The sequence below is a fragment of the Lepisosteus platostomus genome, chromosome 6 (genome assembly GCF_059453375.1).
Source record: "Lepisosteus platostomus isolate fLepPlt1 chromosome 6, fLepPlt1.hap1, whole genome shotgun sequence".
NCBI classification, from domain to species: Eukaryota; Metazoa; Chordata; class Actinopteri; order Semionotiformes; family Lepisosteidae; genus Lepisosteus; species Lepisosteus platostomus.
The window spans coordinates 14,704,975-14,730,329 of NC_142616.1; the positions used below are offsets into that span (position 1 = coordinate 14,704,975).

Here is a 25,355-nt window from a genome sequence, read left to right on the forward strand (position 1 = left end):
TCTTATTGTTCCTTGCATGCAATAAACTCAGTTACGTCATCTCGGGTTCTAGAACTTATTTGTCTGTTACTACAAACAGAACAAGAAGTTTGTCGTTTGTGATCCTGTTCAGAAATGACCTACTAAAAATATTGAACCTTCAGCTGCAACTTCAGCGTGAGTGCTAATAACACTGAACGTTCTGTTATGAGTACAGTTCGTTTTCTGGAGTTTTCTCTGTCCAGCTGGTTTGTCTGGAAGTCACCTTCTTATGAAATAATAGAAAATTATTTTGTTTTATTCAGCCAAAGAATGTGTCTTTGGTTTGGCAGCCCTTTCCCTAGAGTTCTTAAACTCAGATTGTGCTCCTCTTGTGTTTTGTGCTGTGGAAGTTCCTGGTAGAGTGACTCATTGTGCTGGATTTCAAGGGCTGGGAGACTTCCAAGCTTTATTGAAAAACAGGAGCAAGACAATTCTCAGCAACAGCACCAGCAGATTTGTAATTCCAGCCCTCAATGTCACACCCAGTACACCTAGAGGGCGCTCTACTTTCCTCCTGTTCCTAGTCCCCTGTGATTATTCTTGTCTTTCTGGTGCGTCTTGTTGTGTAGCCTATTTATTTCCTGCTTCTGCTCTGCTACTTGCTCAGCATTGATGTTTGGTTGTCCTGAGACCCACCTACTGTAGCACCAGGTCGCCCCATGTCCGCTACCTGAGGGCCTAGGTTTCTATACGGCATTTCTTGAACAGCTAAGCCTGGGCTTACCCCATCTCGCCACTACGCATAGGGTCTTTAACGCTCTCCTGCCATTCCATGGTTCGTCCTTTCCGACATCCGTGACACTCAATAGCAGTACTACTGTGCATCTACACACTCCAAAGTATGCTATTTAACTACTTCTGCTACAGTATGTAGATTGCTTGCACACCAGTTGCTCCAGATGTGCTCTTTCGCTTCTTGGTGACACAAACATACCATTTAATTTTTTTTTCTATGTAAATCTGCAGTGCCAAGAAAATGTTTGTGGATATGGACAATTTCATGGTTTTACCCTGTTGACAGGGTCTTTGTGAACTTTGTACTGTACATACCTTTTCTGCTGAAGCTGCAATATTTTATAAGATGGACATACAGAACTTGTTTAAACTGGATTGAAAAAATGCTGGACACAAGGACTACGATGTAATTCTATACTGCGTTAGATAGGAATGTGTGCTATGAACCTAAGTTACCAATCGTGTTATAGTAAGTTATTTTTGGCAAATAGGGAAGGTGGAGATGTGCGTGATTCTAGAACGCTGCCAATCTGATCAGCACAGGGAAGCATGGTACTGTAGATAACAGAAAATTTAAGGACTGTGTTAGTTTAATTACTTTGAGAGAAACATGCCAAGCATGTCTGTGTGTTTCGCTCCCATGTGCATAAAATAAAAAAATATTTTAACATCTGAGATGGACTCCTTGCTGTCTTTTAAGGGGAAGCAGGAAAAAAATATCCAACAACCCTGCTACTCTTCCTGACTCAAAGCGAGCTTTCATGAAAATATCCCATAGAGTTTAGACTAACCAATTCCTTGCATCTTGCATCGTGTACCCTTAGTTTCATTGGCTCAGTTAAGGAAATAATTAAAATCAAGTGCTTACATTATTGGGTAGATGAATTTTGAAGGTGCCACCCCTATCAAGATTAGAACTGTTGTGGGTTTGGTTTCCACCATACAGTTGTGTGAAAGCAAGTCATGGCTTGTTAGTTTAACTTGTTACACTTGTTAGTTTAAGGAGAACGTTGAGCACCTCTTATTTTAAAACTTCTACTGCTCCAACTCCCTGCAGACCTGCTGCTCCAGATGTCCTCTTTCCTACTTTTGTGACACACCCTTACATACGAACCCTAATCATAGTTACAGCCATGAGAATGTGCTCTCCGAGTAATTAAACAATTAGGCAATTACTGAAGCTATTACACACCACCGTGGGAAACTACAGTATGTTGCCCCGAAACCTGTTTTATTGTTTCTGACATACAGTATCTTTGTAAATGCATTTCTCTTTTCATTTCAAATTTACTGTAATTCTTTCCCATACTGATCTGTTACTACTTGTACCAGACAGGCCTCACCCCACTAGGCGGGCCTATCAGCTCATGATTTTTCCCACTCACCAGTTACTCACACTCACGTTTTCACCTTTCACGGATGTCTTCACTTCCTGCTCACTTGTTCTCATTCTGCACAATACCTGATAGTCTGACACACCGTATATACTGGCCAAAGTCCTTTTCTATCCTTGCAATTGATAGATGCCAGATGTTCACACAGCACTGGGGCAGGACCTCGGCTCAATGAGTCACTGTCCTGGAGCGTGTATATTGTTTGTTATGAGAAAAAAATGCCCAATATAGACTTGTGTCTCAATGTAACTGTGATCTATATTTATTAATGAGCGTGTTCATATGTAGCAATTATTAAAAATTGTAAAGAACTTACATCAAACAACAACAGTTGTACTTTCTGTGCACCCGGACAATGTTTAATCCATGCCAAAACATTCTTACAAAATACATGTGTAAAACATACTGTATCTGTCCAGACTTTTCACTGCTATTGTTTTGCTTCACAAATAATGGCATCATGTATTTGTGCTTTATCGTGATTCATCACACAGCAAATTGTAATTATCTTGGCACAGATACCTAGCAGAGAAAGCATCGATGAATCTGAGTTATTCTTCTGAAAAACAACAAAGTAACAAGAGAGGAATGAAAAGGCAGAGAAGCTTTTTTATAGACTAAGTGGCAAGGAGAGATTTGAAGAAAATTAGAAACATACTACAGCTAATCCACACCCACTAGGCATTTCTCTGTGTGTGTCTTTCAACAGTGTGGGATCACAGCACACACACAGCAAACCCTCGCTCTGAGCTCCAAAGAAATGCTGTCCTCTGTGCTGCTGCTGTGCTGGACGGTCTCTGTAACTCTGGGGTCTCCAGTCCAGCTGATTAATAATGGATACACGGGGGTGGTCGTCGCCATCAACCCCCGTGTGCCTGAGAACCCAGCGCTCATTGACAAGATCAAGGTAAGGTCCTCAGGACACAGAGAATTGCTGTTGCTTTACTAATATTAATTCAGATTTCATGTCTGCTACAGTTGCTAGTACGACTATCAGCATAGTGATCATTGCTTCCTCTAATACATTGGAGCAGTATGTAAGCTATGAATAGCTATATTTAAACTAGATTATTGTTGTTCAGAATATTTAAATTCTTTCTTTGTGCAGCATAACATAATGAAATTTAAAAACTTTGTTTTTTAAACAAGGCATTCTCCAAATGTAATAACACCTGCAGTAACAAAAGGTCAATTCTGTCATGATGAATGCAATTTTAAACTTTAGTTTATCTGGATAAATCGATAAGTACATAAATCATCATTTTTCACCTTGTAAATGATTTTGCAAAGAATATTAACGAGCAGTTGGTGTAGTTAGATGCATATGAGTTCTTTGTCCTCTGGCACAGCTTTGGTGAAAAGAGTAATAATTCTGTAATAATTCTGGCACGTTGGGCTAAACAAGAATTTCACATGGAATAACGCCATCCAAGAATCACATGCTTTCTGATGTTTGGGTATTTAAATACAAAAGGTTTTGGCTTTACCAGATTGGTTAAGAGGGAGCCTCCCAGTTATAGGATGAGGAGGATGAGGAGGCTCCACCACCAAAAGAAACCAAAGGAAACAAGGGAACCCCAAAACCACCATGTAGAAACAGGGAAGAAAGGAACCTACAAGCACAGTATGGAAATGCAGAGAAGGTGCATGATTGGGGTGCAGATTGAACGCTGGACAGACTCAGGGCCAAAGAGGTGGCATCAGGAGCAGCAGGGCGAAATGCAGTAATGGAGGGGTGGAAACGTTAAAATAGAAGGCAGATACCATGCGTTACATATCATGTCTGAAGCAGGAGCCGAGAGGAGGGAGTCTGGGGCCAAACTGGATGCCCAGGAGAGAGTAAACACCTGCTGTCTGAGCCAGAGGTGGGATGCAGGACAGACCCAAGGCCAATGAGATGATATAACTTTTCATTGGATTGCCTCATTTTGGGTTGTTATTATTTTATTTGTGCAGGTCCCATCCAGTACCAAAGGCTGGGCTGTGAGCTTGATAGAATGCTGGGGCCAGTGGCAAAGTAACAGATGAGCTAAACACACAATATATTGAAACTGCATTCCCAGAGAGCAGAGGAGAGACCGAGGAGAGAGCAGAAGTAAGACTACACGAAGAATGAATCAGATCAAACCCAGGCCTGAGTCCCAGTGAATCGAGATGGTGACAGGTAGTCATCCTAATCAGCAGCAGGGAGAAGCCAGCTGGCAGTTCTTGAACATCAGCCCACGTAGAATAAGCCACAGTTGAATTATCCTGTTTTTGTTTTGTAAACTATACTGTACAAGGTGTGAACCTTCTGATTCTGATTCAGATTTTGGCCTGAACAATTGTGAGAGTGGTTGGAAGTTGTGTTGTGCTAGATGTCAGGTGGGAAGTGAAGAGAGAGAGGGTCACAGGACACCTTCAGAGCAGGACACCAGAGAGCCTCTGGTCTGGTTAAAAAAGCATTAAAAGCAACAAGTGAGATGAAACCAGGGTCCAAGAGATAGGAAGAGATTAGAAACCATAAAAAGATTAATCTGGGACCTGGGATGACACCAGACACAAGGGCAGTAGAAACAAGGAGTTGAAGGTTTGGAAGGCCAGTATCTGTCTGCAGGTTCTCATTCTAACTCATCTCAACTCAATCAGCTCAATGGAGCCAATGTAACAGCATTTCTCAGCTTTTATAAAGCCCTGTTACTGTATAAAGAGACATAGAAAGCCCTGACCAGCCCTCCAGGACCAGGACTGGACAGCCCTGATGTGGACATGATGACTGGACCTCCAGGACCAGGACTGGACAGCACTGATGTGGAAATGCTGATTAATCACCTCATTTGCCTTTCTCCTCAGGAAATGTTCACCGAGGCTTCCCTTTCTCTGTTCACGGCCACAAGGAAACGAGCTTTCTTCCAGGATGTGAGGATTTTAATTCCAAGAACATGGAAAGAAAACAATTCTCTCTACAGGAAACCAGGCACTGAGACTTATGTTAAGGTACAAAAACACTACTGGATTTTACGCTGTGCAACTGTATATATATATAGTATTTTATGTTATGTTTTTCTTTTAGTTACACATTCACATATTAGATAAGAGATTCTGGACTGAAGTTGAGAGACAGGTAGATCTACAGTATATGTTCAATAAATATATGCAGTATACTGTATTTGTGTGAGGATGTGTGTAAGTGTGAGTGTAACTTGATTGCTTTAAATTCAGTTTCATTATACAAAATACCTGTATAAGGTTAAGATAAAACTCAATATTGCTAATAACCTGTTCATGACAGAATTCTATGTGCTGTTTTCAACATGGTCCCATTCTGATTTTACTGCATGGCAATTTAAATACCACTAATCAGGACTAAACTACTACTACTAATAATAATAATCGGTTAATATAAACTTTCTGTTATATGGATTCCCATGCATGAATGGATGTAACACTCAAAGGCCTTTAGGTAATGCCAACCCCCTTCCTACAACACCCATGTGTAGCCCCACAATGGCAGCTCACCACGCACCAGTTATCAGTGTGTGAAACCAGACTACAGACTAAGGAGTAAAGAAGCTATCAGAGTAATGAGGCCAATTCATAAAAGGGGGTGTTTATTATTAGGAGGTAGTAGGTTTAGGTTTTTTGGTATCGGGAGGAAATTTGGCCATGACAGTGGGGTAACACCCCTAATATGTTTTAGAAATACCCTGGGATTACTGATGACCAAGGAGAGCTGGGACTTCAGTGTTATGGGGCATTAGAACCCACACAGATTGCAGGGTGAGCACCCCCTACTGGTCCCACTAACTCCTCTTCCAGCAGCAACCTTAGTTTTCCCAGGAGGTCTCCCATCCAGCTACTGACCAGGCTCACACCTGCTGACTTACAGTGGGCTGCCAGTTGTTACCTGCAGGGTAATATAGCTGCTGGTGATATGAAGTAATAGTAAACACTTTCATCCCTTGATTGAATTATCTTTCAGTAACAACATTACTACAGTATTAACATTAAAGTGCTCAATGTAAAAAAAAAAACAACTAAAACACATCACTTGTGGGACAAACATATTTTATTTTCTTATGATCTAATAAATACAGACTGTATGTTAGCATGAATGTGCACTGAAGGGCCTAACAAAAATGAACTCTGAAGAATTAAACTGGTCTCAGGTGTTAAATACTGGCCAAGGCATTTTAACTACATGTGGGGACTGCAAATGAAGACGGTTACATATTTAAGCATTTTAGAAGAAATCACACCATCAGAATGGCTACAAATAATAGGATATATTCATCATGTCCAGTTCATTTGGTCCTATTTCTCTATAATTCCATAGGCAGTGGTTTTTCAGTAGGACCAGCTCCTTAACGCTCCTTAACGTGTGATGCATTACTGGAAAGCTGATTACTCTATTTAAGAAAAACCCTTAAACCAATCCTGGTACCTTCAACATCTGCCATATAACCTTAACCCTCCACCCCCAGTCTAACCCAATACTCTTGAACCTCAAAGTTCTGCCTGTTCCAAATAACTTTAATTCTCAACCCTCAGCCTATCCCAGTTTCCCTAAATTCTCAACCCTCAGCCAGTGCCAGTACCATTAATTCCAGACCCCCAACTTATCCCAGTACCATCAATCCCCAGTCTATCCTGGCAGCATAGAGTAACTGCCTCCTGAATTGGACACCACTTCAGTCCACAGAGAAAGCTACACTCACACAGATACCACTGTTGTTACCCAAAGCTTTTCTGTTACAGGCAAGTGTGCTGGTTGCTGATCCATTCTGTGACAACAGCATCGGCACTCCATACACTTCCACTCTTGGTAACTGTGGTCAAGAAGGGGAACATATTCACCTGACCCCCGAATACCTGTTGAATGACCAGGCCATCGTCATGTATGGACCCAGAGGTGAGACTGCAGCCCTGCGCACCTTAGACACTCACTAATTATTCTGAGGTGAGCTTGTGTCCAGGTGTGCTGGAGTCCCAGACACCATGGTGGCCTGTTGGCAGGACTCTGGTAGAGTCCAGGCAGGGGGTGGAGCGACTGCAGGATAGTGAGGGCTCAGGAGTTTGAGTCCAGGGGCCTCCTGAGGGTGTTGCAGGGGGCTGCAGCCTGAATCTGAGATAGGAGAGCAGGCCAGAAAGTCAGATCGGCTATGCCAGCCTGTCTCAGGCAGTAGGTCATATACGTAGGTAGTGTGATGCCACAGGTGGCGTGGTCATCATGTGGGTCCTAGGGCACAGACACACCCATGATTTGAATTGTCTCTCAAGTCTTCCCTTTCTATCAAATATCGGAGTTTGCCGTAGTTAGATTCCTTTCTCTTGAGGCTCAGGTCTTCCTGTGGTCCGATTCCTCTCTCCACAATCTCTCTCAGCTCTCCTCTCCACAGTCCTTAATGCGGCAGCCTTCTTTCACTCTGCACATCTGCTAAGTTAGCAGACACTGCTGTTCCCTGTTCCAGCAATTGATTCATCTTGACTGCTAGCATTCTCTCGTGGCCATCTTAGTATTTGCTTCTAGTTGTAGTTCTAGATGTTTCTGTCTGTCAAGTAACAGCCCCTAAGAGCTCAATGAGCAGAGATCTAGAAAGCTTCTTCTAGTTAAACAAATGATTCTTCCTGACAGGACCTGAATGATTGACAGGACATGAGAATTCAAGTTAAGAATCAGGCCATCAGGCTATTGTGAAATACATTTATCTTCACTTTTGTACAGTTGTATGCTTTGAACTTTATTTGTAGAATGTTTAAATGAGCAAACATACAGAAGAGTCTGCTCAACTATACTGTACACCAGTTGGCCAATCAAAATGTGTAATTAGAAACAATCACAGCACCCTATTCAATGAACTTATTGGTGAGACTCACTATAGCTATTGTGCTGTTTGTAATGAGAACCGTAAAAACTGGATTAAAGGAAACTAATTAACAAAGTTACAACTAATAACTAGTACAATAATATGACAACAATTATGAAATACAGTGTAGGGATTGTGTGAACTTACTGATACAATTGTAATTGCAATAATAAGGTGTGTATCCTGGCTATTTGGAATTAATATGACAGAATAACAAGCAGTCTGCACACGGATTCACAAAATAATGAATACTGTACATATTTTGATGCATAGAATATGAACATAAAAGCATTAAAGTTAATACACGAAAGGCATTTCATGGAGTGACTATAAACAAATCAAAACGCAATTTATTGCACAGTGAATCCTTGAATGGAGATGGCATGTTCTCTGTTCTCTCCGTCTTTCCTCTTTCTTTCTTACTATCCTGATTGTCTTGGAAGATCGCGTACAGCGCTTTCTTGAAGAGCAGGCCACGAGGAACTAATAAAACAATAGATTGTAAAAATTAAGTCGGCTATACTACTTTAGAATACATACTGTAATTAGGTATTTCAAATGATGTCTATTTGCTTACCTCTCGCTCTTTGTGTGCCAAGGCAGTTAGTATTGAAGCACCACCAATATCTTACATAAAGTAAAATTTCTTGGTCTAAATACTGGGTGCAGGAAGAGTCAACAGAATTTTTACCACAGCGTGTTATAATGCTACAGACCCTTATCTGAATGATTAAATAAACTATTTTCTAAGGTTGAATCCAATACTCACACGATATTTGTAATGGTAACATATTTTGAGTTTGTGGAATTCTGCTTTACATGGTCATATGCAGATGTTTTGCATAAATACCTGTCGAACGGTAATTCTCACATTATGAGCTCATGTGGACTGCAATTATTCTGCATCCATGACTGCACTCTGACAAGCTGGCCCTCAGCTCCTACAGTATATCCTGACTTGACAATCTTGTATTTTTCCTTGGGAGAGGTCTTTTCTGTGGCTTACAGGTTATGACCTTTTAATACAAACTTCTCCCACTATCATAGAAAAAGCGTGAATTCTCCTATATGTTTTCTCTTAGTTCGTTGGACGTCTGGTCTAAAAAGACTAGAAAGGTGTTGTAACCGACAAATGAGTTTGGGATCCCGAGATGAAGTTTAAACAGATGGGTTTTATTGCATGCAAGGAACAATAAAACTGAAGTATTGATCGAACTACCGGTACAAAACTTCCAGTTTACAGTATATAGGCCTTCTCTACCGCTTCTGACATATCTCGTTACCATGGTAATGGGGGGAGGTCATGGTGTTCGGACAGTTCACAGACATTGGCCAAATAGTCAGTGTTAGGTTTCCTTCCCTGGGGGTTTCCTGGCTGGCCTCTGGAATCCTTATCAGTTACCCCCCTTTCCTGCCATAACTCTAGGTCTGGAATGTCTTGTGTCATAAGAAGTCCAGTCCTTGTGCAGAAAGGAATGTTAACCCTTTCTCCACATCTTTTATCTTTCTTCAAAGGAAACAAAAAAATTGCTTTTAACTTGTACTTTTAAGCAACACAATTACTCTGCTGGAGTCTCACAAGTAACTCACCTACAGCTGTACTTACATGCTTAGAACATGCACGTGACTCATTCTCTTTTATACAGTGGGAGTTATAGAAACAGCGATTTAAAGGCTTATCGAGAGGACACGGGCACCCTCCTTCTGCTTCGGGTAAAATTACCAGTGGCCCTGCCACACAGAACAAGAAACTAAGCATTCTAAAAATACAGATATATGTATATTTAAAATAAATATTCTGGGGCTTGTACCACAGAGAGGCAGCTCACTGAAAAAAAAACAAATCTACACCAACACTTACATCTGTGGCTTATTAATAAGCATTGCTGCTACAACAGTAAATTCAATATTTTGGTTTAGGTTATTTGTCAAAACTAATTAATCTGCACTTTCTACTGAGCTGTTGTGAAAAGGGAAAAATAATAGTTGCAGTTACAGTACTTTCAGTTTCAGATGGACATAGAATTGGAAACAAGTAAAGGCTATAAAGACAAGCATAGTTTCTCATTAGCAGTAGTAGCTGACCTATGGTGTCTTGCAGCTGTAATTGGCACCTCCTAATGACTAGGAGGAAATGTCAGAAATAACAGCAAGAAAAATCCCAAACAAATACGTTATTTTGTATACTGTAAGTATTCAGCACTGAGTCAAATACTGCACTTTCTTGTAGCTACAGAGGCTATGCGGCAACATTAAGCCAGGTGAAGCACAGACAGCAGAAGGTGAGCAGCACACAAGACAAGAAGCAGGGAAAGCAAAAACAGTCCAAAGCCTTAATCCAAGAACAGGCAGAGGACAAAAAAACAGTACCAAAAGTTCCAAAGACAAAACCTTACAGCTGAGTCCAAGCAAGTTGAAAAGCCCGGGAAACACAGCAAGCCGTACAAGGGAAATCCACAACACACAACTCAACACCAAGACAAGAACAAAGCACTATGACTGAGTAACCTAGCATTGTTCTTTAAGCGAGTTCTTTAATAGCCCCGGACTGAGTGTGAACAGGTGGGACAGCTCTTCACCCACACTGGGACATAATTGGCAGATCATTAGGTCCATCTGTTGAAGTGATCGTAATGTATTTCCAAGCTTTTTGATGAGCGTCAATAATTGGTGGAAGTGCCTTTTGTCAGCAATCACTGCTGAAGGTCCTTTTGGACGGGTCTCTACCAGCTTTACAGGTTGAGCTCCTACAGGTTGTCATGCTCACGCACACTGATCATCTGGTAGACCATCTGCCGATCATTACATTACAGCCAGACGTGTCCCTTCTCTCTCTTGTCAACTGTGCTGGTTGCCAACATGCACTGAGACAGGAAGCTCAACTCACCTGTGCCGTATTACTAACTCTATTGCTCTCTGGTGAATCATGCCCTTTAAAGGCTGCTCTGACAGTGCTCTTAGCTCTTTCACACAAGTTCTTGTGTTCCCTACTTTGTACTTTGGTTTCCTAACCTCACATTGTCTCAACTTTGTTCCTGGATCACCCCTGTGCTTGTTACACTCCTCTGTTTATTTGGCCTGTTTATGAGTGATGTCGGCTTGAATTCCCCGTCTTCTGTTGCGACATTTTCTTGGATTTGACCATTGTTTCATTGTACCTTGACTCGAGACTATTTCGTTTGTCACCACTCTTGCCTGTGCTTGCTGGTGTTCACTGTGCTGCTTGTTTCCCTAGCCAGCTGGTGCTCCTTTGCTAAGCAGTGGATATCACACTAGTGCATTTATTCTGAACTCATGTCAACCACTGATATTACTCACAGACAGAGGATATTCAACTGTACTGTATGTCTTGTCGATACCTTTTGTGCACCTGAACTACAGAAATTTAATTAAGCTTTGTCATAGCATGGGGATGAATATGTATGCAATTACCCATTAGCACTGATTAGAAATTAAGTTTATATCAAGAAGGGGTCAAGTAGGATCTGTGTGTGAAAAATTGGATTTTTTTTATGGTTAGGATTTCTGAAAGACATTGTCCCAAGAAATACCTTCATTTTGTTTGCCTCGGCCACACCTCCCCCAAACACCAGTGGACCATGGACACGCCCCTTGTTTTCATTCCCGACTCCTGCATGCCTTTTCCCCGTGTACTCTACTCTGGATTGTGTCGTCTGCATAGGGTCCGGAAAGAACGCTTTCGTGACAGAAACTGGAGAACCAGGAGGAAACCTCTGTAAACACAAGCAAACCATACAATCTCCAAACAGATAAAACCCCAGGAATTAACATTCCAGTGAGGCAGGAATGTTAACAGGAAGACAACTGCTTCAAAACTGACCAGGGCCAGACATCTGTTTTCTCCTCTTTTAATCATGTACTGTTAGAAGCTGTGAAGGTATCAAAGTAGGTTACCACCTACCACAGATTCAACACATTCAGTACATGCAGGTTTTTCTCTTCAGTGTACTGTATATACAGTATACTGTAGCTTCCACATACTATACCCCTTGTCTTTCATACCTTGTGTTCACACACAGAAATATTCTCCTCTTTCTGTGCTTCAGGTCGAGTATTAGTGTACACCTGGGCCATTCTGCGATGGGGAGTGTTCAGTGAATTTAACTCTCAGGAACCCTTTTATATGGATAAAACTGGTGAGGCAGAAGCTGTTAGGTAAGTGACAATCCCTTCTAAACCAATACATGTTCAGTCTTAGTTTTAGCATGGAATTGTCATGTCCAACCCAGCTCCAGCGCCGTGGTTACCTCTCTTGTCAACAGCTGGTACCACAGCAAAGCCTGATCACCTGTGTGCGATTATGAGCACCCCAGCCTTAGAAGGTGCAGGCTGCTTACTGCCAGGTCAGACTGCACTTGGTGCTGTGGTATGGAGTCGTTTGATAGTCTGATAGTTTCTGAGGTTTGTTCTCTTCATCCTTTGCTCTCACATTTCTGTATTCCCGGGTTCCTGATTGTTACCATGTGTGCTACCTCTGTAGCCCAGTCTCTCATTTCCTGGTTGCTACCTCTGTTCCTCTATTCCCAAGTTCCCATGATGCTATCTTTGTCCCCATGTGCCCTCGCTGGTGTTCATTTAGGATTCCTGATCCGGCTTATCCTGAACTTGTTATGGGATTTCCCCTAAGGCTTGAAATGTTTATAGTGTGAATCCCGGCTTGGACCTACGCCCATGGATTCCCCCCGGGTGTTTTGGACAGTGTCTCTTCTGACTTTCCTGGCTTTGGCTCCTGCCCGCCTGGCCATGAGCTCGAAGAGCCCCGCTTGACAACATGCCAGCAAGCTGCGAGCTCTTCTAGGCCACAGCCCCTCCAGGTCACACATAGTGCTCAGCCCAGCCCCAGTGAGTGTGCAGCGCTGTTCAGCCACTCCAGGCACATCTGTCCATGCTCTCCCTCCTCGGCCCCATTTCCCGCTCTGCTCATGCTTATTCCCTTACTTACTGGGTTGTTTGAACCTCGTGTTTGGGTTCCTACCTTATCAAAGGTCCATCTCTCCCATCCACCGGAGTGCTAAGTATAACTGGAATCTATTCTTTATTATTATTATTATTATTATTATTATTATTTATTATATTTTAATTCTCCCAACAAATTTCCCTCTGATTTTCTCTCTGAATCAACACACAGGTTCTCATTTCTCCATTGCTGTAGATACCTATTCAGTACAATACTCAGGTACCTTAGTGTCCAATCAGTGTAACAACTGTCCCTCTGTGCTCTCTCTTAATCTCTTAGTTGCCCTAAAAATTATAGGGGCACATTGAAGAACCCCAATGGGGAGACAGACTGTGAGATAGACCCCAGCGCAGGGCAGCCCACAAATAACTGTGTCTTCGTCCCTCACATCAAGCAGAATACAAAAGTCTCCATCATGTATCAGCCTTCCATTGCACAGGTGAGCTCCTATAGAATGATAGTGCTCCTTAAACTGCTTCAGTCACACAAGTGCGTTCCTGTAAAAATATGCTGCTCCTTATATAGCCTCAGTCACACAGGTGAGCTGCTATAGGAAGATACTGCCCCTCATACTGCCTCAGTCACAGGCTGCCATTCTTCATATCACATACGTGAAGAAGCGAAGCCATCCTACTGTACTGAACAGTATTGTTGAGATAAAAAGCTGGGAGAAATGGAAAAATCAATATCTACAACTCTACCCCTTCACAATCACTGAAGAAAAAAGACCATGTACTAGTCTATTAGAAATGGATTATGCCTATTAGTCTAATAACTGTAACCTGGTGGGCTGTACTGTACGTAGACATTGGGCATGATACAAAAGTGGGGAGCTGCATCAGTGTGTATTGGCTGTAACAAAGAACAGGAAATGGTTACTTCCACACTGAAAAATAGGAAGGAAAAACTTTTCAACATCCAAAAAATGTGTTTATTCTTTGTACATTTCAGTGAGAAATTAAACTTTGCTTGTTTATTGTATATTTACAAACCATTGTATATGGTTTATAATATATGTGTTTATTTGTTGCACCAAGGAAGCCACATTCTGTGATGACAGATCTCACAATTCCAAGGTACTAAATGCCCAAAACAAGCAGTGTGACTACAGGAGTGTCTGGGGTGTCATCAGCCAGACTCCCGACTTCAAAGGTGGCAACAACGCCCCCATGACAGCGGACCCCCCCAGTCCAACCTTCACTCTGCTGAGGGCCAGACAACGTGTGGTATGTCTGGTGCTGGACACCTCCGGGAGCATGAAAGACGTAAGTTTTCGTTACTACACAAGCGGGTGAAGGATGGGCAGTCTCACTCACAGAATTTGCTCAGTGAATGCATGCCCTGATTGTTTAGTCATATATAGACTGACAGTATCTGTTTGTGCACTGTGTTTGTGCACTGGATGATGTTTAAGAGCAAGTCTTTCTCTTGTACTGGTCTGGGGTGCACATGCACAGAATCTGTTTACTACTGCACATCTCCGGCTGGTACTAAAACACGATTTAAGACCTTCCGATGCATGTCGGCTTCTGGTGACGTCACCATCAGCAAAGGCCACTTAATAGTTGTGCTCGCTCAGACTCTCTCACCCTACAATGCCCTAACTGTAATTTTAAAGGAACAGTAAGAGTTGGGCAACAATGGAGACATGAGGCAATGGACGAAAACATACACACAAACAGCAGAGAAAGGAATCTGAGGATGAAGAGGGACGTCAGAGCCCCTCCCCCCCCAGTGCAGTGTTAGATGCCACGCTGAGGTGACTGAAAGACATGAGCCTTTCAGTGAGACTCGAAAAAAATCAACTCTGAACCAATCAACTGTGTCCCCATTATTTTACCTGGGTGAATCAGTACTCGCAGCCCTCGGACTCCTCAGAAACCAGGTGCATTTGCACAAGGAGTCAAACACCTCCCAGGGCAGACTGTCCCTGCCACCATCCTCCAATTAACAGGTACCAATTACATCGATTATACAATATATACTGTAAACCTTGTTCTGCCACAGATGGGGTACTGAGATACCTTATATGTCAGGTAGTGCTCTCAGCATTACTAACCTGTGTCTCTCATACTTTGAATCCTGCCCAAAAGATTCCCCATCTGTTCTGAACCTGTCCTAAAAAACTAGGTCAGTGGGTTGAGCTTTGTGATCACAGTTTCCATCATGGGTTGAGATCTATGATTGCGGGTTTGATTGCAAGTTGAGATCTCTGATCATGGGGTCATGTCACTAGCGACCGTAACCAGGATTCCTCAAGGGTAGTAACCAGCCAGGCATCTTCTGATACCCCCTGCAGCGCCCCCTGCTTGCAGTCTGTTGCCTATGGTGTGTTAAAAGACAAGTGGCCTGAATGTGGGAGGGTTGAAGGAGTCTGCAAACACTTCCTCGTGATCCCCTCTGCATCAGATTGGGGTTCATAGCTCTGAGCCAAGAACAAAAAGCGAAAAAGCTTTGGCAGCCACAAAGCTGTGAACTCTCTCTCATTGCTCATGGACAAATACGAGGATATATATCCACTATACTAGGAAGGAGTATTTAAACAGCAAAAAAGAAGCTTTAAAAAAAAGGTTTCTTCTACAATTATATTGAGAAAAATAGAAAAAAAGTCTTACATCATATTCTCAACAATAGACTTGAAAATCCTTCATTCTCACCCCTTATACATGGAACTGACTCTTGAAGAGTGCCAGAAGCCTCTTTTAGCTCAGTATTTCCCATTTTGTATAGTTATGAACAGTTTATGTTTTTACTTCCTGCATGCAACAACATTCAACATCATCTACCAGGCGTTTCACCCAGTAGTGAATTAAATCTCTTTGAATCTCAATCCCTGCTTCTTCAGTGTTTGATAATCCTCCTATTTTGGTATCATCTGCAAATGTGATTAGTTTATTACAGTAACTGTATCGGAATCTAGATCATCTTCTCCAAGGTGGAATAGTTTGCAATCTCTCCCGGGAAGCTGTCTTCCTTCAGGAGCTGCCACCTGACAGTCTGAGTTATGTTAACTTTGCCTCTTCCCTCTTCCAGTGCGGTCGGATCCACAGACTCCGTCAGGCTGCGACGATCTTCCTGGACCAGATTGTGGAACAGGGCTCGCGAGTGGGCATCGTGGAGTTCAAACATTTCGCCCACGTTTTAATAGATCTGGTTCTCATTGACGGGAAGGAGGCACGGGCTCAGCTTGCCAACGAGCTGCCTTCTTTAACAGGTGGCGGCACCGAGATCTGCACTGGCATCCAGAAAGCGTTTGGGGTGAGTGAGCTGATGGTGACGAAAAAGGCTGCCAAGTAGCAGGGAGAGCAATTTCATGCAGTTCATGGTGTCATCGAACAGCAGTTCAGGTGGAGGTCAAATTCGAATCCTGTACTTCTGCTTCCCTGTGTCGAAAATCTGCGTGGTTAAACATGACCCTGTCCTTCCTTACTAGAACTCTGCATTTCACTTTGTTACCAACAGACATTTTTCACCCTTGGCATTGCTGGTATCTCATCTTCGTCATGTTCATCTAGGACAGGAGTCTAGCTCTCTTCAGCCTCAACCCTCTCCTGAAAACAGGTAGCTCTGTGCCTACCATAGCGTCCGCGTTTCTTCTTCCAGTTTGCTTGGGGAGCCTGTCTGGTCAAAAATCCAGCCCACCACATCTGTGTCCCCAGCTTATATCTGGTGTTTTGTCTCTCCTCTCTCTCCAGTCCTTCTAATTCTGTCTACGGGTGAAAACTGGCATAAAATAGGCCGATATTAGCTCTAGACTCTTCCCTCTCCCAATGCAGCTGATATTCCTTCTATTTTGGGGGGTTCAACTCAAAATTAGTTCTTATGATCTAGTTAGATTTGGAACATGAGAGCTGTCTTCTGTTTTCTGCATCAGAGTACTCTTGCAGGTCACCACTGACCTCCACGGCGTTCCAATTTCAAACTCACCAGTACTGCTAGCTGCTAACTGTTAGCTGTCTTCCTGCTTCCATGCCAAACTACTCTTCTGCTCACTAATCAATAGTAATCAGTCTATTAGCTATTAGGGTGTGAGTAGAGGCTGGGCTGTATATGTAGACGCAGAAACTCTAAAGGCCAGATATCCATTATGAAGAGTAGTGTCCTGGTTTGTGTTACAGTCCTGCGATGTGCTGCTTGTCAGAAAGGGTTGTCTCCCCTGCAACCCATCATGCTAGAATCAACAGAGCTATGCTGTGGTCAAGGCCTTACTAAAAATCCACAGCAACACTTCTCTAGTTCAACTTCAGTTCTCTAGTTTACTAATAAGCATTGCTGCTACACCATAAATGTCATAATTAGAGCAGAGAGTTTTGCATATTTACAAGACATTGCCTTTTAAAATATTCTTGGCACAGCTTACCCTTGTCTTCCGGCTGCTCTGAAATGTCACTTACTCACTCTGTAAACTCCACACAGCAGGTGCCTCTCTCTCTCTTCCTCAGCAGAGCTGAACCAGATCTAGAATGAAACCTTTCACATCTACAGATCAAACTCTCCCACTGGACCATTTCAGGTGAAGCACTTTGCTCAAGGGTAAAACAGCAGTCTCTCACCTGCAGCTTGAACCCGCAACCTTCTAGATATAAGCGCACAACCCTGAGCACTGCTCCACACGGCTGTCCTGAACAGTTCCTCCTCTCCCAGGTTCTCCGACAGGATGACGGGGACACGGCTGGGGACGAGATCATTCTCCTGACGGATGGCCAAGACAAAGGTGTAGGATCTTGTCTGGAGGAAGTGAAGAGCAGTGGTGTCACCATTCACACCATCGCTCTGGGACCCAGTGCTGACCCCCGGCTGGAGGAGTTTGCAATTGGGACAGGTACAGTACTTCAGCCAGAGGTTGAGAGTCTGTCTGGTGCTCTTTCATGTGAGTTTAGCTTCCTGTAACGCAGTGTGTGGAGACAATCACTGATCAGGAAACACCTGGACTGCCTCTCTGTGCATCCCGGAAAAGGGAAACTATCTGCCTCTCAGCAAACACTTCTGAAAACATGGCAGGAACATGGAGGTTTTCCTTGGCCTGCAATGCATTGAACAAAACTTGGATTTAGCTGGCCCCTCTCTAAATCCTTGTCGGCAATCTTGTAAAATGCCATGGGTTTGCTGATTTGATTATACTGCACATTTCCTGATTCTTTTCCCATCTCCTTTGTATGATTGTTTTTCATTAACTATTATTCAGTAATCATTAACTAATCATTAACCATTCATTCATTTATTTGTATTAACTTGCGTGCTCAGTAGACTCCCTCATTGTAGCCTTACTGGAGATGATGTTTAAAATATTCTAATAGATACTCTGAATTTCTGCACATATTGTATGTCCAAATCAACTCAAAGAGTGTTTGAATACACTAAAAGTACAGAATAATCTAAATAATCATAAAATAAGGCTGTGTAGAGTTGTGAGCTAAATGCATCTTTGTGTCAAGAACGTACACCTGAATGCTCTAATATTAAGGGACATCACATTGTCTCGCAATGCCATGCATTTAGTACTGTCATATTTAAATCCATTGTGATGTCACTGTACAGGAGGAACACGTTTCTCAGCCAGTGACAAACTGGACTCTGACGCACTAATCATTGCATTCAGTGACATCACTTCTCAGTCTGGAGATGACATCGCCAGTGCTGTCCAGGTGTGGCTTTGAGCTGTTCTCACTGTACCTGCTGTTATAATACCTACAGTATCTGTGATGTAATAATGTAGCCGTTCTTAATTCTGAAAGCAATCAAGGGCTCAGAATGCTTCAGGCTTCAATAAGATAAGAGATCTCTTTATTGGCCATATACAATTTCTCGTATTAGGAATTTGTCTTTTGGGATACCCCAACTTGCTCTCCATGAGACACACAGACAGAGAGAGAAGCTTGAGGTCAGACCGCAGTGTCAGCCATTTATACAGCACATTAAACATTAAATATTAAAGTTTTTGTTGCTTGACTTTTTTCTCTCTGTTCCATCAAACCCTCAGCTGCTGAGCAAAGGGAGTCGGACAGACCCGGGGTCACAGTTTCAGGGTGAAGTCCCTGTGGACCCCACTGTGGGCAACGACACCGTGCTGACATTCACCTGGGAACACGCCCAGCCGGACATCACAGTCCGCAGCCCGAGTGGAGTATCCTACAAAAATAACGACATGGAAATACACTCAGGGGAGAGAATCGCCAAGCTGAACATCCCTGGAATAGCTGAGGTACTGAACACACAGGAACAGTTATTAAACCCATAAGGACATTCAGTCATTAGGGAGCTGGTTAGAGGCTTATAAATCTATCTATCCTTGATCTTACTTGATGTGTTGTTTCTTCCAGTTATCACCTGTTTGATATTCAGAGTACTGTGTATCATCTTTTGTGAGCTTCTGATGCTTTGCATTTATCCACATTAACCTTCAATTGTAAAGTGTCTGCTAATATACAAACAACTCTGTTGCTCTGTGGCTCAGGATCTGTGCCTGTGGCTGGAAGGTTGCTGGTTTGAATCCTGTGGCCGGCAGAGGAATCCTAATCTGTTGGGCCCCTGAGCAAGACCCATAACCCCAGCTGCTCCAGGGGTGCTGTATAAATGTCTGACCCTGCACTCTGACCCCAAGCTTCTCTCCCTGTCTGTGTGTCTCATGGAGAGCAAGCTAGGGTATGAGAAAGGACAAATTCCTAATGCAAGAAATTGTATATGGCCAATAAAGTGATCTCTCTCCACCTTTATAATTACCTGTGCTTTTTCTAGCATTTTTGCATTTGCACACACTGTTTTTGTAAATATGAACTATATTACATTCTAGATCAGAACATATTTATATGTAGACTATACTACAGTCTAGATAACACTATACTCATAGACTCCTAATTAGATTATACTCTACTACAGACTATAATACAGTGTAGATCAGAATATACGACACTATACACTACAGTACAGTCTTGATCAGACAGTACTATACCACTGACTACCCTACAGGTTAGATCAGACTATATAATAGATTATACTACAGTCTTGATTAGATTATACTGCAGACTGCAGTCTACATTAGTGATATAAAGTGAGAAGCAGCAATGACCATTTAGTATTCAAAGAACAACCTCCATTTAAATCATTTTAAATGTTAAACTTTTTGAAATTAGAACCCCAACTTAATAATAACGTATTTACAAGTAATAAACACATAAACATGCTGCATTTATTTTCTTCCTCCAACATATTTCTTGTACGTTTTGATTTTATCACATGTAATATCCGTTCTGGGTTATAATATCTGGGGCCTGGATTCAAATTTTTGCTGTCCTATCTGTGTGGAGTTTTTATGTACTCCCCATGTTTTCCCTGTGGGAAAACTTGCCCTGATCTGAATGTTTATTTGTATCTCTGTGTGCCCTGTGATGGACTGGTGTCCTGTCCAGGGTGTAGCCCGCCTTGTGCCCATTTTGTCACACCCGCTACAGCTAGAGGGCGCTTCTGCTCTGTCCTATCCCAAGTTCCCCTGTGTTTTGCTTGGCTTTCCGGTGTGTCTTTGTGTGACCCGGCTGTATATTTCCGGGTCACCATTTCCTCCTCGCTCAGTGTTGAGGGTTCGGATGTCCTGAGACCCGCCTAGCACCAGGTCGTCTCTTCCGTGGCCTGAGGGCATAGGTTTCTATCCGACATCATCTGACCCCCAGAGCCCGGGCTAACCTCCGTCTTTCCCCCTTTTCTGCTTCGCATCGGGTCTTTTTTGCTCTCCTGGCCTGGCATGCCCTTCTGACATCTGTGACATCCTCGGCTGGCAATTCCTCCCTGTCGGAGTCCACCAGATCCTCTCTTTCTTCCACGTCTGTGAATCCAGCTGAGCCCCGTCTTGCCGATACACATAGGGTCTTTTTTTCACTCTCCTGCCATTCCAGGGCATGCCTCACCGGCACCCATGACACATGTCTTACTGGAATAGGATCGGGCTCTGCTCACACTGTAATGGATAAAGAGGTTAGTGAAGGGGTGGTGGATAATATCTGTTCTGTCCCCCTTCTGTTCAGATCAACTAGTTCTTGCAATTTGTGACACATTTCATAAAACCAGACACTGCACTGCTCTCATCTGTTTCGAGGCTTAACATCAAGACCTGGGCGGATTTTACAATTTCTTCCTGTCTGGGTGGTCAGTTAAATAGGAAAACCTGCAAAATCAAAAGACAAACCTACAGTACCCTGAATGAGTAATTAGCAATCGGTGGGAGTGAAATGTCACATGAGGGAAAGGAGCTGACGTGATTCTGTGTGAACTTAATCAGTCCTCTGGGCTAAATTAGAGACACATATTGTAGGACCAGCAAGGTGGACAAAGGGGTCAGACTGTGTCCACTCTCATTAAGAGAGTGCAAATGCGAGAGGTACTGTGAGGAGATCTCATTCAGTAATGGATTCAGCTAGCTTGCATTAGCTGAATAACTAAAGTTTATGAATTCTCTTTCTTGGTCAATTCTTGCAGAGTGGTACATGGAGCTACAAGGTTGTCAACACCGACAGCTCCCCCCAGACCTTCACATTGCTAGCGACCTCCAGAGCCGCCGATGAATGTGTCCCTCCGGTCACTGTCACTGGAGGCATGAGCGAGACTGAGGTGATCTATCCCCGGCCCCTCGTCATCTCTTCGCAGCTGTCCCAGGGCAACTGGCCCGTCATCAACGCTGATGTCACGGCTGTAGTGGACCTCAGTGATAAGACCACAGTGAAGCTGGCTCTGTTCGACGGTGGCACAGGTACGTGTTCACGGCTGACGGTCCATCATTTGCACACATATCAGGGCAGATCGGGGAACCGTGACACCACCACCCTCTTATGGCACAAAGCCCTTCATGTAATCAGAAAACCAGAACATGTTCTCATTTTGAAAGACAACTTTTTAAAAGTATAGACTGATACAGCGTTTAAGTGCAACAATTTAAGTCCTGTATGTCACTTAAGGGTACAACAACAGTTGGTATCAGAGCCAATAGAGAAGACTACTGTTGTAAAACACCTTCCACAGTAGTTATCTGGCAACTTGAAGCTAGAATTCTGAAAACAGAAGGCCTAATTTGTGAAGGTAAAGATCAGAATGTTTTATTAGTAACGGTTGTAAGACAGGAGTAGGTGGAGACAAGATGGCTGGTCTTGATGGTTCCACATTTCCCAGAAGGATGTGGGAATTTACCTGTCATCTAGAGTAAGTCACCTGACTGGCAGTTGATCAGGTGACAGATAAATCAGGGAGCGGAGGCTCCCAGGAGCTGCTGACCTCTGCTATCCAGGGAGAGAGCAGAGCTCCCGACATGCACTGCACCACTGGGAGAACAGAGCAAGGAACTGAGCAATAGACCTGCCCTTGGAAACCTTTTACATCATACTGCATTAGCAATCTTTAATGCAACAAAATCAAAATATGAAAGTTATTTTATATGAAAAATATAAAGTCTGAATACTTTTGCCAGGCACTGTACAGCATTTCCTATTGAAAACAGAACAGGACTTTTTAAAAAGTGGATTTTGAAGTGTTTTCTTTAAAAGCAGTTCCTAATGCCAGTCAGTATCTTTTGGCCCCTCTCTTCTTCTCCTTGCAGTGTGCTGTAGCTGCACTGGTGGATTATTCTTCGGCTGTGCTAATACAGTACCTCTTTCTTTGCAGCTGGGGATCAATTGAAAGATGATGGCATATACTCCGCTATCTTTCACAACTACGAGGGTAACGGGCGATACAGCCTGAAGTTCGAGGCGCTGGGTGTGGAGGGCAGAGTGATGACCAGAATGTATCCTGAAAACACTGTTCCTGAAAGATCTCGACCAAGCAGTGGTACAAGACACCTAAGAACACAAAGGATACAATTCAACATGCACAATACATACCAATGTAATACACAATGTAACACACTAAAATCCGCACGTTACAGCATGCACAGTACAATATGCAATTCTTACAATAAAAATATCAGTTTAGTACCCTTATATTATCACCATTCCTGTGTCTCATACACATACACACACATAGTCACAGTTGGGACCTACTGACTCTGTGATCTTTCTTTTATTAAGTCATAGAAAGCGTGCGTCGTAGCGCCCCCTCTCTTCGCCAGACTAGCACAGCTCTCGGCAGCTTCAGCCGCACTGCCAGTGGGGGCACAGTGACAGTGAAGGGAGTGCCAGCTGTGCCCAGGGATGACTTCCCCCCTGGAAAAGTGACCGACCTGACCGCCTCTGTGGCCAACAACACTGTCATTCTGCAGTGGACTGCACCTGGAGATGACTACTACACTGGGACAGGTGAGAGCACAGACTGGACACCCATCACTACACTGGGACAGGTGAGAGAGACAGACTGGACACCCATCACTTTACTGGGACAGGGGACAGGTGAGAGACACAGACTGGACACCCATCACTACACTGGGACAGGGGACAGGTGAGAGACACAGACTGGACACCCATCACTTTACTGGGACAGGTGAGAGACACAGACTGGACACCCATCACTACACTGGGACAGGGGACAGGTGAGAGACACAGACTGGACACCCATCACTTTACTGGGACAGGAGAGAGACACAGACTGGACACCCATCACTGCACTGGGACAGGTGAGAGCACAGACTGGACACCCATCACTACACTGGGACAGGGGACAGGTGAGAGACACAGACTGGACACCCATCACTTTACTGGGACAGGTGAGAGACACAGATTGGACACCCATCACTACACTGGGACAGGTGAGAGACACAGACTGGACACCCATCACTACACTGGGACAGGTGAGAGACACACTGACTGGACACCCATCACTACACTGGGACAGGAGAGAGACACAGACTGGACACCCATCACTACACTGGGACAGGAGAGAGACACAGACTGGACCCCCATCACTACACTGGGACAGGTGAAAGACACACAGACTGGACCCCCATCACTACACTGGGACAGGTGAGAGACACAGACTGGACACCCATCACTACACTGGGACAGGAGAGAGACACAGACTGGACACCCATCACAACACTGGGACAGGAGAGAGACACTGGGTTCCTCCCCCCTCTGATCTTCCTCTCCCTCTCCTCCAGTCTCCAGCTATGACATCAGAATTGGCCTCAGCCCAGAGGCCCTGAGAGAGAGCTTCACTGCTGCTCTGCCCCTCAACACCTCCTCTCTGCACAGTGTTCCAGCAGGACAGACCCAGACTCTCCTCCTGCCTTTGGAGTCCTTGGCTGCCATGAACCAATCAGTGGTCTACCTCGCCCTGCGTGCCACAGATGAAGAGGGGGGCACCTCTGAGACCTCCACCATCACCCAAGTGTCCACATTTGACCCTTTAATGTTGCCCCTCTCCCAGGGACACGCCTCCCCAGCTCCTGTTGGATTTTGTTCTGTGTTTCTGCTGGTAACAGCTCTGGTTCTGCTGGATCTGAGTATCTGAAATGCACACAGGTCCTTATATAACACTGTGATGTAACAGTATCATGCAAACTGCTTCTCTTTTAAAGTACTCAAGTTAAAACTTGGTGTATTATTACACTCACTCCCTGCAGGCTGTGCAACGTGATCATTTTTTCTTCTGGAAATTCCCAAGCTTCTCTATTTTGCCAGCTGTGGGCTGTTTGCCTGTCAAACAATGGATTAAGTGATGGTTGTAGCAGTAACTGGAGAGCTTCCAGGCAGAGTGAAGCAATGAGTCTGGTTTCAGTTTATACATGATTGCTATGTTGTTTGGATTTTTAAAGAACTGGGGTTAAGCGATCAATTAAATTGATAATCCCATCCTGTTCCAAAGCTGCTATAAAATTGGATTGTATTCTATCATCTTGAATTTTGTGAGTGGCACATGTAGTAAGCTTTTTGTATAATTTCTTCTTTTTATCAGCTAATCAATGTGTTTTAAAGTTGGTATGTGGAAATCTGACTGATCCAAAATGCAGTGCCATGGACTTGAGATTTATTGTACCACAGTAACTAAAACTATTAGTTAATATCTAACTATTGTAAAAACTAAAACTTGAAAGTGAGCATTTGCGAATGTGGTCCTATTGAAGATCTATTTAAATATTTTTAGTGATGTCGTTGACCTTGGATTTTTTCTAATTTTGTATGCAAAAAGCCAACTGATGCAAAATGTAATGTCATTGACATACATTTGATTATACTTACTGGGTATTTTCAGTTTAGCAAAAAAAGTTTTGACTTTATTCATCTGCTATTTTTCAATGGAGCTAATGAAGACCTTACAGTCAACCTGTCTTCCGTCTAAATAAAATACTCAGAAGTGACTCTGCAGTTATCTAGTTCTTCGATCCATCACTTTTCTAACATCACTTTTTTATCCAGTACAAGGGTGCAGGGGAGCAAGCCCAGCAAGCAGCAGGAGTATTGCAAGACA

The 25,355-nt window shown here is 43.4% G+C and overlaps 1 protein-coding gene across 1 annotated transcript; it reads left to right on the forward strand.

The window, feature by feature from the left end:
* The first annotated feature begins 2,715 nt into the window (after positions 1-2,715).
* Positions 2,716-25,245, forward strand: LOC148660518 (calcium-activated chloride channel regulator 1-like). Its single transcript, XM_088637884.1, has 14 exons — positions 2,716-3,057; positions 4,983-5,126; positions 6,888-7,041; positions 12,064-12,172; positions 13,254-13,413; positions 14,012-14,239; positions 16,008-16,232; positions 17,619-17,796; positions 18,513-18,619; positions 18,955-19,176; positions 21,441-21,711; positions 22,617-22,781; positions 23,021-23,248; positions 24,046-25,245. Exons 1-14 carry the CDS (start codon positions 2,911-2,913, stop codon positions 24,396-24,398), a joined length of 2,691 nt encoding a protein of 896 aa, XP_088494010.1. The 5' UTR covers positions 2,716-2,910; the 3' UTR covers positions 24,399-25,245.
* Positions 25,246-25,355: the final 110 nt, after the last annotated feature.